The sequence below is a fragment of the Parus major genome, chromosome 12 (genome assembly GCF_001522545.3).
Source record: "Parus major isolate Abel chromosome 12, Parus_major1.1, whole genome shotgun sequence".
NCBI classification, from domain to species: domain Eukaryota; kingdom Metazoa; phylum Chordata; class Aves; order Passeriformes; family Paridae; genus Parus; species Parus major.
The window spans coordinates 14,634,974-14,649,911 of record NC_031781.1 but is presented as its reverse complement, the minus strand read 5'-3'; the positions used below and the strand labels follow the sequence as shown (position 1 = coordinate 14,649,911).

Here is a 14,938-nt window from a genome sequence, read left to right as displayed (position 1 = left end):
TTTTCTTTTGTTGCAGCTTTGAACCCTTTAGAGCTCTTTCTAAAGGATTCTAATACTTCAGTTTCTCAAGCAGGAAATTAGTTTTAAGGACTTTACATGTCTGAGTAGGCTGGGAAGCTTTAATTGATGTTCACCATATAAATATAGTTCAATATTTAACACAAAACTAAAGAACATGCCTGAGAACAGTTTCTCTTAAGTGCCATTTGCATAAATTTATTCTTAAATAAGAATATAATTTATGACACTATAAAACTTAGTATCCAGAGAGCAGAGACTTTGGGCTAAACCTCACAATACCTGTTCAAGATAATCACTAACCCATTAGGGAGGAAAAGCTGCTGCACAAAAATGACAACAACAAAGATGCTATGATTTATCAAAGGACATATGTTTAGGCTGCAGTCAATCTGCTAACAAAATCCTAATCTCTCACCCCATTTTCGAAGGTCAGAAGGATTGCCTGCTGCAACAGAATGTAAAATAAGCAAGAAAAACAGAACAACTCTAAACCCCGTTCAAAAAGAAGCACAAATAAATTGGGGGTTTTGGGGTTAAGTGTGGCCTGCATTAGCCCTGACCATACTGCTGCAGCCAAAAGCTACCTTGGAGCTCAAGATTGCTTTGTTGCTCATTTTCTGCTTGGTTGGGGGCTTTTTACTATAAAAAAATGCTGCTTCCCAAAATAGGTTAATATGTCATAATCTGAGTGTCTCCGTTTCTATTCAAATGTTCCCTTCTACGTAGCAAGTTGTTATTTTTAATCTGAAATGTGAAAAATGTCCTTTTCCCATTCTCAGATAACTGAATTATTAAAATAATTGGCAAGTTTAAAATTGAAAGATCTTAAATTGCACTGATTTCCTTTGGATCTGGAGAATAAAGGAGAAATTTCCCCCTTGGTTCAAGTCAAAGGCTCTCAACAAAACTTGAATTCAGCACTGCAATTTTCGATTCCTCTCCAAACCCTCTAGATTTACGCTTGGTTCTTCAGATCTCCCTGGGATGCCCCTCTTCAACAGAAGGGGAAAATGAATGCAATATTATGAGATTAGCAAAGTATTTCATCCTCCAAATAACTGCTTCTAACTGTGGTCACAGCTCTTGGGTTGGAAATATCAGCTAGCAGGGAACATGAGACGTGAGCTGCAGATGGAAGATGAACTGCCTCACCCTTCCCAGCACCAGGAAAATGAGCAGAAAAGAAGAGGAACATGAAATATCCTCATAATCATATATGTGGTTACATATATTCCTTGGACAGAGCACCTGAACTGCTGCAATCACAGACCCAAAACATTTCAAACACCAATAAACTTTCATCTAAATAATTACTGCCCTTTTACCCAAGACAGAACAAAAATACAAGTTCCTCAGGTCAGTAATTCACTGTGGGTCACAAATGCAGTTGTGAACAGGTCCTTCCACATGTGCTTGTCAGCAGGCTGTGGTACCTGCTAGGGCACAGAGAATACAGAATGGAAGTGTTAACTCCAATTTTAACAAGGGAATTGTCTCCAGGGATGACAGCAACTGCTCCATGTATGTACTGCCCACTGTCTTTACATGCCAGGCCCAGGGAAAGTGTTCACCTTCAGCACAAGCCTCAGAACGTGCTAAATCTTATCTTCCCTCCCTTCCAGCACAGTGAAATTCAGTCCTGTGTAAAGCTGCTGGGGTCAAGAACAGGTGACTCCACTCCTAATTTAAACCCCGTGGAGAGAACAAGTTTTGACTAATGGGCTCTGGATGGGAAAGTTTAGACAATGCCAAGCTCTTTGTCCCATCTTTTCCTCTGATTGATACAAGGCCTTCATTAATTTAACTGCAGTTCCCCCTGTATGCTGGTAGGAAACATTTCTTCAAAGAACAATCTCACCCAGCAAGACCCCTCAGATCTCAGCACCTCCCAGAGCTTAAAAACACATTATTTCAGAGATGAGACCATTCACAGGGATGAATGTCACAAGCATTTGGAAATCTGGAGTTTCTGCACAAACATTTTCAATTTCCTCCACATTCCCACCTTAGATGACTTTACCTGGAATCTGCAGAGCTGTTTTGCAGATTTATTTCATGCTGTCATTTTCAAATCCATGACAGCTCTGTTTTATTACTTTCCAGAGCTCCCTCCTGCCTGCTTCAGAGCATCATCTGTACCACCACACCCTTGTTCCTTCACAATGGCCATCTTGGCTGAGCCTTTTCACCCCAGCTGGTTTCTCATCCATCATTTCAGGAGCCCTCAGGGCTACTGAGCTTCTGCCCCTCTCAGATTTCCTTCCCCACACATGGCTCTTCAATTGCCCAGAAACCTTCCCAAAAAATCATGCTGTGGGTTCCCTGTCTACCTTTCCTTGTCAGATACACCTCAGAAAACTTCTGTTCTCCAGCAGTGGGAATTTGTGCCAAGATCTGTTCACAGCAAGGAGAAACTGTGACTCCAGTTACATCAGATAACAGGCAGAGAACAGGCAAAGTTTGTGAAGAGGAAAAGGCTGTCACTAAACACTTCTTTGCAGAAGTATTTCTCCCTGCAGATGTTTTGAAAGCTTGTGTGCTTTGCATAAATCAATTGGTCTTTTAACATTTAAGCAATGTAGAGTTTTGTTTCATTTTTAAAACTAGACCTAAAACTTACCAAAAGTAGCCTGATGTTACACACCTCTTGTACTCTAGCACAAACTGTGTCCCAGAGATTTTGAAGTTCCTCAGTACAATCACAAGCAGTTGGTTTAAACTCAAGCAGCAAAATCAAGCAGCTGAGTAACTTGAAAAAATCTTCCTTAATCTGGTTGATGCTTGAATCATAAATTACTACCACTTTGAAAGACAGAAATCCTTAAAGCCTAAGAAAAGTAGACCCTTAATTCAATGTACAGAATCATCTGCATGATCCAATCTATTCCAGCAAGACTTTCACCATGAAAGTCTGTTAAACTTATTTTAAAAGGCTTAAGAAACTCATTAAATCCACCAGCCAAGCCCTTCTTTCAGCAAAAGTAGCATGGTGCATCCCATCCAGCATAAAACTGTTTCCAAGGAGCCAAGTGGGGTCAGGCTGTGTTACAGGAGGACAGATGGTAATGAGATTCCAGGCAAGAGAGCACAGGCAGTATTTTCTGAAAACACATTAAGTCTCCTGTTGAAAGAGGACTAGTATTTTGCAATTTGCTCGCTCTCTTGGGGTTACATTGGCCCAGAACATGGAAATTTCAACTACATTGTATTTTTATTAAGTATTTTCCTTTAATTGATCCCTTACTCTTTCCTTTATGGGCTTGTCCACATATGGAGCTATTCATAGTTATTCCTGACAAATCCTGCAGAGAACATTAGTTTAAGGTAAGTTTAATCCAAAGTGTCTCAAACATTTCCAAAGCTGACTGGTACAGTTAATCACAAATCCATCAGGAAGTACTTTAAAATTATTTATTTCTTGCTTATAACTTTTTAATCCAAATTTGCTTTCCTCTGTACACTCTGAGCTACAAATCCTTCTAAATTAACTGAGTGTCAGCCCTGTGATCAAAAGACATGACAACCATCAAGCTTCACTGCAAAGCAGCATGTTCTCTAAGCCCTTAACTGAGCAGGTTACACAAAGCAGTGTTGGGGAGAGCAGCTGATGATGAAGAAGATGCACTACGTGCAGTTAGCAAGGGAAGATCAGCATGGGTGGCTGGCTAGGTATTTGACAGTTCTTAATTTGCTGTTTCAGCCTCTAATTGTATGATGAATTTGTGGATTCATGCCCCCATTCATCTTTATTTACAACCAATTTCCAGCCGCTGCTCTCCATTTCCATCCGCTCTCTGTTCTTTCTCCACTACCTCTCAAAGGCAGCAGTCTCACCTTCCCAACCATCTCCTAACCACTGCTTCTGCATAAGGATTTGGCAAAAATCATACAGCATCTGTATTGCAGACCTGACTTCACATAGATTAATTTATGAATATTTCAAACTATGATTAATTCAAAAGACCACCTACGTTGTTGCACTCCCCACCACTGCTCCTCTTGCCAGGGTTGGAGTACTCCCTTTCTCAAAGCCTGAGTGCAGCCAGATTTGCAAGCACAAAAGGCACAATCACAGCTAAAATGACACTGATCAATGGCACTGATCAATGGAAACAGAAAAAAGTTTCAGCATTGTGGAAAAGGTCCCATCACACTTTGCTGTCATTTGCACCCTACTTTGAATACTCTGATCTGCCAGCACATACTACACTGGTTCAGAGGAGCTAGAATGCAAAGCACAAAATGCAAACAGTTTTATCCATTTATTAGTTGAGTTTTAAGAAAAAGGATAGCTAAAATATTCAAAGCCATTAGCCCCAAGTCTAGACACAAGTACCTCACTGCTTCTTTGCTGAACTAAAATCAGCACTCCCTAGAGTGTCCAACTTTCCTGTTGAGCTGAAAAGTCACATCTTCCAACACTGCAAGTTTTAGAGGGTGAAATACCTAAAATCTTAACTTCATGTTTGATGTGAGTGGCTGTCTCATCTCTGTTAGACTGGGCTCCTGCAAGCTGATTTTCTAGAGCTTACCATGCTGCAAAGCCCTGGCCAATTATCCTGCTGGAGACTTTCATTCCATTACTCTGAGGCTTTGTCTGACTCATGCTTTTGCTTTTTCCTCAGAACAGGTATTAATAACAACTTTCTTCTCTGACCTAGCCAGTTACTTTCATGGAATTCACACCAATACACTTTTGGAGATTCTTGCTCTTCTATTAAACTGAAACTAGTTAACTGTTTCAAACAATGCTGCCAGGGCAAAGGAAAGAAGTGGCTGATTTGTGGACAGCAACAGACAACAGTGTTGGCCCTCAGGTCTAGAATGCCTCCTTTTATGCAGAAACCCCCCAAGCATAAAATAAAACATACACTTTCCTCTTTTATTTGAAATAAAAGCACACTTAAAATGTCATTCTATAGAATCATGATTTGTAAAACTGTAAACTTGCTTGCATTTGAGCTTGCTTCTACTAAGAAACAAGTTCATACTAGTAGTGAAAGGTAAATGAACTCCCCAGAAAGATAATTCCTGCATTAAGTTTTCGTATTTGACACATCCCAACAGGAGATAAAAAAATTCCGAAGTTATTAATATGAAGGGTCAGATGCTAATCACAGATGAACCACACACTTTGCTCTTATCACAGAAGTACCTCAAGTGGTAATGCACTGGAATTCCAAGTGAGTTTGGAATTTCACCTTGAAATACCTGTCCTCACCTTGCCCTGTGGAGTCACATGATCCCCTCTCCACAATGAAGCGACAAATTTTTGAACTTTTCAGATCTCCAGACTTCTAAAGCACTCTAGATACTTGCACAAGGACAAATGCAGCTCAATGACTTCAGCTGGTGAAGGTCCAGAGCATGGTCATTACCATCAGCTGCCAAAAGAACAGATCTCCCTCCCATGCTGGTCCTCAGTCCTCCCCTACACTTTCTCTCTGGAAGTCAAGGTGGATTGCTGTCTTGCAAAGTAGGGAAAAAAAGAAAGACAATGTCATCAAAAAGAGCCAATCAAGAACAAAAGGTCAGAAAGATAAGTGTGAAACAATTTACAGGCAACAACCCAAAGCTTTCACTAATATGTTGCAAAACTCAGATCATAACCATAACAATATCTAAATATTAAATGGGAAAGGGCTGTTGTCAGCTCCCTTCTCTGGAAAGTGAGCCAAACAACTTTATCCTCACCTCCATGGAAAAGCCAGTGGGATGTAAAATTACCTGTGCTCAATCCAAATTAGCTGTGCTGAACCCAACCACTTGGGCACTCCTGAGGGAAACCTCATTGGTCAAATGGGACAATCTTAAACCTGTCCCATGAAACCACATTTGCAGGAGCTTGGTGGGAGAGGCTCAGTATTTAGCAAGGTATTTCATAATTAATACAAACACTCATATTAAGCTGACATTAAAAAAATCTGTACAGATAAATCTGGAGCTGTAGTTAACTCTGGGCCTGCAAGACTAGGAACACCTGGTTACTACTGAAAATGGGCACTAGGAGCTTAAAAATGCTGCTCCTTCTTGGAGTTACTTATACCACCTTAGAATATTAAAAGTAAATTTCAGAACATCTGGTTTTCCTTTCCACTCCCTATGATGATATCATGTTTTCCAAGCACATTTGGCAGCTCACTGTAAAGATACAGGCAGACTAAACATACAGGGCAAAGCAGAGTCAAGACAAAAAAATCCAGAGTCCTGGATGCAGTGTGTTTTTTCTATCTCCAGATTTTGGTTGCACCAGTGGTACAATAAGGGCTTTTCCCCCATTGGCAACTTACATATTTTTCAACCTTTGCCTTCCTTGATGAGATGATACACCATGTATCTGCCCTCTAGAGTTTTGGATGTGCCTTTGTAAGCAGTTTTTGATGTATTGTGGGATATTCAGAGTCCCTACACAGCAAGATTCAGCTGTAGGAAAAAATAATTACGCTTAACAGGGTCAGATTTTGTATGTACTTTTCTTTATCTCAGCCTGGGAGATGAGATTTGCTTTCTATGTTCCTCCTGCCTAAAAGGGAAAAAAAAAACAACAAAAAAACCAAAATGCTGCTATAACCTCTGTCTTTTTATTGCTTGGCTTTGTCTCTCCCAGCCTGGAACTGGAAAAAATGGAGCAAACCAGTTCCAGGGGACTGTTTCTCCCATGAATTTCCACAGACTGTAAACAATACAGGAGAGTGGCTGTTATAAAAACTAAAAGTTCCCATTTGACTGATTTCTCACATATATTTTATCATATCTTGAAGCAACCTTTGTATCTCTTCCTCTTTACATATTTTATTATTTTTAGCAGGTCACATTCAAAACACAGATTAGTCAGCACAAACACATGTCTTAAGTTTTGCACATACATTTTATTAATGCACAAGAAGGTATCTGACTCATACCAGTGAAGGAACAGCAAACCTAAAAATCCAACAACACTTTCTTGCTCTAAATCCTAATTTCTCTGTTTTGTCAAAAAACAGTGTGGAAATGCAAAGATATGCCTTAAGAATCCTAACATGAGTGTCTTTGGCTTTAATGCTTACATTTAAAAGCAATTTAAATCAGAAATTCTAAAACAGAAGTACACATTATCAAAAAAACTACTGACAAAATAATAGTGCCAGTGGTTATGCCCTGATTAAAACTTAATGATTGATCAATAAAACTGTAATTATAACTTTTGCCCTGATGCAATTTGGACTAGTTTATATATTTCTATTGATCAACTAAAACTTTATATAAAACATAGATGAGAAGGTCTTGCTTTGTGCTATTTTATTACAGATTCGTTATAGCAATCTCTAAATATCTATCTCAGTTATTTTAGAGCTTTGTTCTCTCCTCACACCCATCACTCCAAGAGGAGAAGAAAAGCTAGCAAAAACAGGAAAGTGAGGTGGAAAATGGTTGTTACAACATCACAGTTCCCACACCATAACGCCACTGCCATTTCAGTGGCCACCATATACATTTCTCTGGCCTTAGAGCAGCAGAGCCAAGCACGTGAGACAGCCCTGAGCAACTCCTCTAACTATGCTGCACCATCTCTGCCAGCCCCAGCACGAAAGCAGCAAGTGCCTGGGTTGTAAAGGTGACAGAACAGCCCAGGGAACAAACGGCAACAGGTTCTGAAAGGAGTCATCTGCAGCCAGCTGGGCTTTGGCTACTGCTGGTTCAATTACTTGGTCATTTTCTCACAGGATCCTCACAGGCACAGGGAGTGTACCATAAATAATCTATTGCAGAAGAAGAAACTTTTTCTTCTGGTGGATCTTATTGCAAAGCACTGGCACCTCTTCACGAGCCCCACTGTCATCTTGCTTGGTTCTACAATAGCACTTGAGAAGCTCAGAACACCTCCTGGATCTGTTGTCCCATGACACATCAGGCAAACAAGCAGTTTTAGGGCTGTGCATTGGTGGTAAATAACCTCATACTGATTTCTAACAGCCTTTAGAGAATCTTCATGGAAATAAATTCTGTGCATTGCCTTAAGTTAGGAGTTAAAATCTGACAGCACAGGCACTAACCAAGCTCAAAAAGAATCCACCTGAGGCAACAACACAAACAAATCCCACCCAGCCCTATATCTATCACCTCCTATCTACCCCTACCAGAGTGCTTACAGGTGCTGCACTCATCTGTCTTCATGTACTTGGTTAAATTAAGTTTTCTGGCTAAATCTCACTCAATCTAATCTGTAGCATTTCCATGGAAGAATAAAAATTGTTTGGGTGTCAAAGTTGATCCCACAGAGAGCAGGGAGAGCTGAGTTGTTTCCCATGGGAAAGCAGCCAGTGTGCTGCTGTAGGAGTGAGGTACCTGGTGTTGAGCTGAAATAAATGGCATCTCCACACTCCTGGTAGCTTGGGAACAACATACACCTAAGCTAAGCCCCCATGGGAAAGAAAAGAAAGAAGTCAGTTAATAAAAGCAGAATATGGAACCACAGACACAACAGATTTTTTTGTCCCATGCCATCAGTTAAGTTTAAGTTGCAAAAGAGCCAGAAAAAGCCTGTTTGTTTCCATACAGCCCATTTCCTTACCTCAGACCTGCAGAGACAATCTGCACCCCATCTTATCAGTGCAGTGCCAGGACACACTGTGTCAAAAACAGGAGAGCAGAGGTAGCCAGTGCTGGCAGGAACAGGATGGGGTGTTTAGAGCTCAACACCCAGCCCCAGGGCACTGTGCCAACAGTGAGAAACCAGCCTGTTGTAAGAACTGTCACAAGATATGACACCAAACCCGAGTTTCCATAACTGAATGGTTTCCTCTCCTCCCCTGGACACACAATAGATGAACTTCCTTCTTACCACTTCCCCAAGGGAGGCAGCCACCATGTGTGTTGCAGGGGACAAGTATGATGAAGATCCATGAGGCAGCACAGATTTCACATTCTCATAGGTGATAAAAAAAGCAGCAGCTGAAATTCAAGAATACACACAATCATTGCACTCTTCCTCCATCACAGGGCTGTACTTAAAACCAGGATATTTTTGCACCAAAACAGTACAACAGCATCAACAGAATCTGTGAGATAATTCCTTCAGAAGTTTACACTTCTGGCTAGCCCTGGCAAACCTCCCATTAATATCCAAGGTGTCAGGACTCCAGGCCACACTTAGTAGTGAGCTACAGAAAGATGTGTTAATTAGCCAGGAATGTCCAGCACATTTTGAAAAACCAATATCTTCCATATCCATAGATAGAGTAGAGGGACTGTCTTCTGTTTGAATTGAACAGATGGTTCTTTTTTTGAGGGGGGAAGGAAGGGAAAAACAAACAAATCAGTTGATTAATTGAAAAGAAAAACAAACTCAAAAAGCATAAATTGATACAATTCTGCTATCCTGCAATGTGCAAAACTGTTTCAGCAGCAGTTTATTAGTAACTTCTTCCTAGTTATTATCAGTTAAATATTTTGAATTTAGCTCCATAGATTTTTTCCAAGCTTCTGAAGGATTTGTAAAAGTTCTGTGCAGTTAACAAGAAATGCACAAAACTAAACTGAGCACAGCAATATGAGCTGTGTTTATTCACTGCAACAGTCAACTACAAAGGCACTTACACCTTAAGGGTTATTCCTTTTCCTAAAGATAATTTCAGTTTTCAGTCATATGTTGGAAAGATAAAACTACAGTGCAGATTTTGGAGATGTAAATACTGAAAAAAATGTCATGTCTTGCAGGGGAACAGATTTTAATTGTAAAGAAGGGCTGTGTGAATTGCCTTCTACTAATCAAAAGATGCTTATCACCTCAAAAGGAGATAACAGAGCAGCCAAGATAAAGAACTGAATTTTTTTATATCACCTTATGAAGGACATCAAACATCTGAAGGTGTCAGTGGATTTGTCAGCAAAGTTCTCCTAACATTTACATCCGACAGCACAGATTGCTGTTTTTTCATCCCTCCCTACAAAGACAAAATGGGCAAAGGCATCAGGAATTTCAAACGCCTTTTCTCTGCAGGGACAAAAAGTATCTACTTTTTTAAGCCTTAGTTTCAAAGTATCCTTGGTGTTTTTAGAATTTAAGCGTTATTGTTTCAGGGAGATGGGCAGAGCATCCCCAGGGCAATTAACTCAAACACCTGCAGTGCGCAAGCACTTTGAAATTCCACTCATTTCCAATGCCAAGAAAGAGTGGGTCATGACAAAAGCGTCCAGGACAAGCAAGACTCAAGCCCTTCTTGGCACCCAGAAATGTTTTAGTGTGTCCTGTAAGTAAAGACAGGCTTATATCCAAGATTGCTTCCAAGGAATTGGGGTTGCTTTTCAGAGCAAACATGCAGCAGCCTTCACGCCAGTCTTGCTCAAGTTTGCTCAATGCTGGAATTCTAGAAACTGCTCTTCACAGCTGGACATGGACTCACAGAATCCAGGCACCCACAGGAGAGGAAGCCACAGATACAAATGTCCTATGTAACATAAATTACTACTTACAGAAAACAAAGCATAATCCAAGAAAATTTACCATTTGGAAAGGATCCTATTGCAGTGGAAGGAACACCAGCATAGATGCCACGAAAACCACCAGCTTTCCTAAATCCTTGAGGACTCTGAAGTCTCGTTTTTACAGTATCCAGGGGGAAAAGGATCAAGTCAACACACACACCAGCAATTCCACCAGCCTTCAAGACAAAACCAGGGAGAAAAGCCCATTAGTATTCTCAGGGGTGAGGCTGTGGTGCTTATGTGAGGAACTGAGGAACAAGTAACCCAAAGCACTGCAGACTGTATCCTTCCTGAGGTCAGCTTATAAACTGCCAGTCTTACACACAACTCAACAGCTTCCACAGCTTTAACAAGGAGGCTTCAACAAAAGTAACAAATATCACAACCTTTAAACCACACTGGTGTTTTAAATAGTGCAATGCAACACTTCCTTATTCCACAGAAAAGCCAGACAGTGAATGTCACTTATCAAGAGACAACACAGAATGGCCAACACCTACAGCAGTTGTGATAAAATCAAGGAAAGACTGAAGCAATTCTTCTTCCCCTCTTAGGCATCTCTAGAAAGCACATTCACATTTTTCCAGCAAACCATTTAAAGTGTTCACTCTCCCTCATTGCCTTTGAGGAACAAAGCCTAAAGTCAGTTTGTGGGGGTTTTTGGGTGGTTTTTTTGTTGTTGTTGTTTTTGGGCTTTAGTTGTTGTTTGTTTGTTTGTATTTTTGTTTTCATTTTTGTTTTTTGTTTTGTTTTGTTTTCTGTTTGTTTGTTTGGGTTTGTTTTTGGTGGTTCTTTTGCAATAAAAGCCTATAGAAAAAAAATGGTCAAATCATTGAAAGGTTTAGATTGGAAGGGACCTTAAAGATCTAGTTCCAGCCCCCATGGCCAGAGACACCTTCCACTATCCCAGGTTGTTCCAAGTCACATCCAACCTGGCCTTGGACACTTCCAGGGGTGGGGCAGCCACAGCTTCTCTGGGCACCCTGTGTCAGGGCCTCACCACCCTCACAGTAAATAATATTTCTATAATATCTAATCTAAACCTACTCTGTCAGTTTGAAGTCATTCTCCCTTGCCCTGTCACCATGTGCTCTCTCCACCTTTCCTGTAGACTCCATTAAGGCACTGGAAATCATGTTAAATAAAGGTGTTTTCAAAATCATAAGGAAAGGGGCAGGTTTTCATCCAAACAATTCATAAAACAAAAGTCTAAAAAGTTGATTCAGCTAGGGCTCAATCTTCTTCCATGGTCTATGTGCCAACTCAGATGACGGGGTTTCTGGTTTTTTTTAATTACCCCATGACATGGTTGATTGTAGAAAATAATTATTTTGCAAAAACATGAGGAGAAGGCTGAAATAAACAGGAAAACTGATTTAAAATAAAACAACATTAGGAGTTAACATTAATCCATTGTGAGACATTATTTAGATGCAGTGCTATTCAGAAAACAGTTTGAAGGCTGCCTCATATAGATCAGCACACAAGAAACAGCTGGACAGATTTTTAACTGTGCTTGAAAACAAATCACATGTGTGTTACTCCAATAATTTTTTCAGGGTAACAGAAGATTCAGAGAGGTGTTCACTATCTACTACTAAAGGTTTAATCAATAAGTTAATTACTCTTTTAATCTAGTTGGCTATTTTGAATGCATTGATTTTTCTTCACTCTTTTTCATCAAAATCCTTATCTGCTCAAAACAGCATTGATCAGATTTAATCAGATTTAATCTAGCCATCTGTTAAAACATGAATCAAAGTTACTAATTGCTTCTTTAAGTTCTCAAAGTTCTGTATCTTAAATGTCATTTAAATTCATGAGGTAGCTAACAGAGCACCTGCCAGTGGGCGACAATAGCTGTGTGTTTGCAACAACTGCAGAAAAATGACTTTTGGTTCACAAAACACCTAGAACACAACTTCTCTCCCACCTGTCAATAACAGCAGTGTTATCAAAAGAACCTTCACCAGGAGCTGGGGGAGGATCAGACCTCACTGGGATCTGCAGTTTCCTCACAAGGGCAGTGCAGAGACAGCTCCAATCTCTGCTCTCCGTGACCAGGGATGGCTGAGACCTGTGCCAGGGGAGCTTTAGGTTGGAGATCAGGGAAAGGTTCTTCCCCCAGAGGGTGCTGGGCACTGCCCAGGCTCCCCAGGGAATGGGCACAGCCCCAGGGCTGCCAGAGCTCCAGGAGAGCTTGGACACCACTCAGGCACAGGGTGGGACTGTTGGGCTGTCCTGGGCAGGGCCAGGAGCTGGAATGGATGATTCTTGTGGGTCCCTTCCAACTCAGGATATAAACTATAAACTCCATCACAATGATTAAGCAAAACCAGGATCTAATTCTAACACACTGAGCCATGACCTCACTGCTCACCTCTGTGTGCCTCAGAGCTTTTGGGGCAGGCACTCTCCTCTCCTGCAGCTTTCCCCACACCAGCCAAGGTACCACATCCCTGATTTTCCACACAGAACCAACAGGGTGGGTGTTTCCAAGGGAGCCCCTAGCTGTGGTGTCTAGGGCTCCATCCCCTTGCTGAGACCACACATGGAAAAACAGCTTTTAAAGTGGGAAATGCCTCACAGACAGGGTCAGGGGCTCCCCGTGGTTCTGGAGTGGCTGCTGAAGCCACAAACTGTGGCCACCCCTCAGCTCAGCTCATCACCTTGCCAGTGGTCAGGCAGGCCATCTGCAAAATGTGGAATATGTAAAATGTTTCCTCAGACAGGATGTTCTTTGATGTTAGAGCCTGTAACTTTCAAGCCTAATCAACAAGAAAGGAGATTTAATTGTTGAAATAGAGAGTAACCAACAGGCTCCACGTGATGTCCATGTGTTAGAAAGCCAAAACACTTGTCAGTGAAATTACTGAAGTTTAGGGCTGCATGTTTCAATAATGTCAGACCTAGAGGGAGGTTAACAAATGCTGGGAAGAAGGATGTACCACTAACAGCGATCACAAAGGATGTAGAATTTATAGGCCATGGACATTTGGCAGAACCCCAAAGAAAGGGGAGAAACTAATAAACACAGCTCATCAAATGAGCTGAGCCAGCTCCAATTGGGAACAGGTAATTCTGGCAAAGGGCACATCACAGCCACCAATGAAGGAAATCCACCCACCCAAAGGAAGGGAAAGACTGAGCATGTGGATTAATAACCATGGGAAGCCAGAGAATCATTAACCAATAGAAGAGAATAATTAATAAGAGGACATATGTAACCTGCAGCCAATGAACATTAATACTTTTACTTGGTAAAGAGCAGAAGAAGTGAAGTTTTGGTGGTTGCAGTGCTGGCTTTGTGGATTTACCACTCAGTGCCCCTTTCTGTACAAAGAATTATATCGAAATTAATTTCATAGCAATCAATAACTACAATATATACATATTACTAATTATAAACTAATAGATATAATGTAAATATATATAATATATAATACATAAATTATATACAAACCAATATATATAATATAATTTATACAAATAATACATAATGTATAAATATTATATATTTATAATATACAAATAAAATCTATATAATGTATATTCATAGTATACATTATGTATAATATAAAACTGATAATTATTCATAAGATTATTGTATTTATTATAGAATTTATAATATATAATTAAATATAATACCAAATATATAGAGTATTTATTATATATATTTATATATCCATATATATAATAATTATATAAATAAAATATACAAATATATCAGTATTTTATGCATTATATATATGTATATATATACATGTGTGTGTGTGTATATAGAAATTACATAAAAATGTGTATCTATCTATCTACCTAAGAAATTTATATTCTGTAAATATATTTCTATTCTACTCTGCTTGTGTTCCGGGCTCTTGCACACACGGGGTAACACAACGTGTTTTGGGCCCTCTCACTCACCGCCAAGGCCGCCCAGGACTCCCGCGGCTCCATGAAGGGGGGGCGGTCGGGGCTGGCGGCCGGGGCCGGGCTCGGCGGGGCCGGGCTCGGCGGGACCGGGCTCAGTAGGGCCGGGCTCGGCGGGGCCGGGCTCGGCGGGACCGGGCTCAGTAGGGCCGGGCTCGGCGGGACCGGGCTCAGTAGGGCCGGGCTTAGCGGCGCTCCAGGCGCTCCCCGTGCGCACGTATGGGCGCAGCCATCTTGCCGGCCCCTGTCCGGCGGTCACGTGACTGCGCCTCTCCCAGTGCGCCTGCGCGCGGGCCGGCGCCTGCGCACGGCGGGCAGCGCTGGCAATTAGTGCCGAGTGTTAATTAGTTAATTGTGCTTAGCGGCACAACGGCTTACTGTGTACTACTGACACTGCCGCTTCCGACTCTTCCTGGCGCCCCTGAGGTGCTGGTGGGTGCGCCAGACGTGTCTGGGGTCCGTTTGGAAAGCAGTTTTTCCATGTGCCCTGGAAAAAAATAACATCCTGAGGGAAGAGTCCTGAAAT

General features: G+C 41.2%; 1 protein-coding gene across 4 annotated transcripts in view; it reads right to left on the bottom strand.

The window, feature by feature from the left end:
- The window catches only part of SLC25A26 (solute carrier family 25 member 26), an 85,272-nt gene extending 70,619 nt beyond the window's left edge, over window positions 1–14,653 (bottom strand). For 3 of the 4 annotated variants that reach the window (XM_015640983.2, XM_015640984.2, XM_033517332.1), the window contains exons 1-3: window positions 14,407–14,653; window positions 10,505–10,661; window positions 8,843–8,952 (exon numbers count right to left, since the gene is read on the bottom strand). In XM_015640983.2, coding sequence (XP_015496469.1) covers window positions 8,843–8,952; window positions 10,505–10,661; window positions 14,407–14,439 — 300 coding nt within the window. In that variant the 5' untranslated portion in view covers window positions 14,440–14,653. Of the gene's footprint in view, window positions 1–8,842; window positions 8,953–9,841; window positions 9,945–10,504; window positions 10,662–14,406 lie in introns of those variants that run through there. The other variant, XM_015640985.2, reaches the window with a different exon arrangement.
- Between the last annotated feature and the right edge of the window lie 285 nt (window positions 14,654–14,938).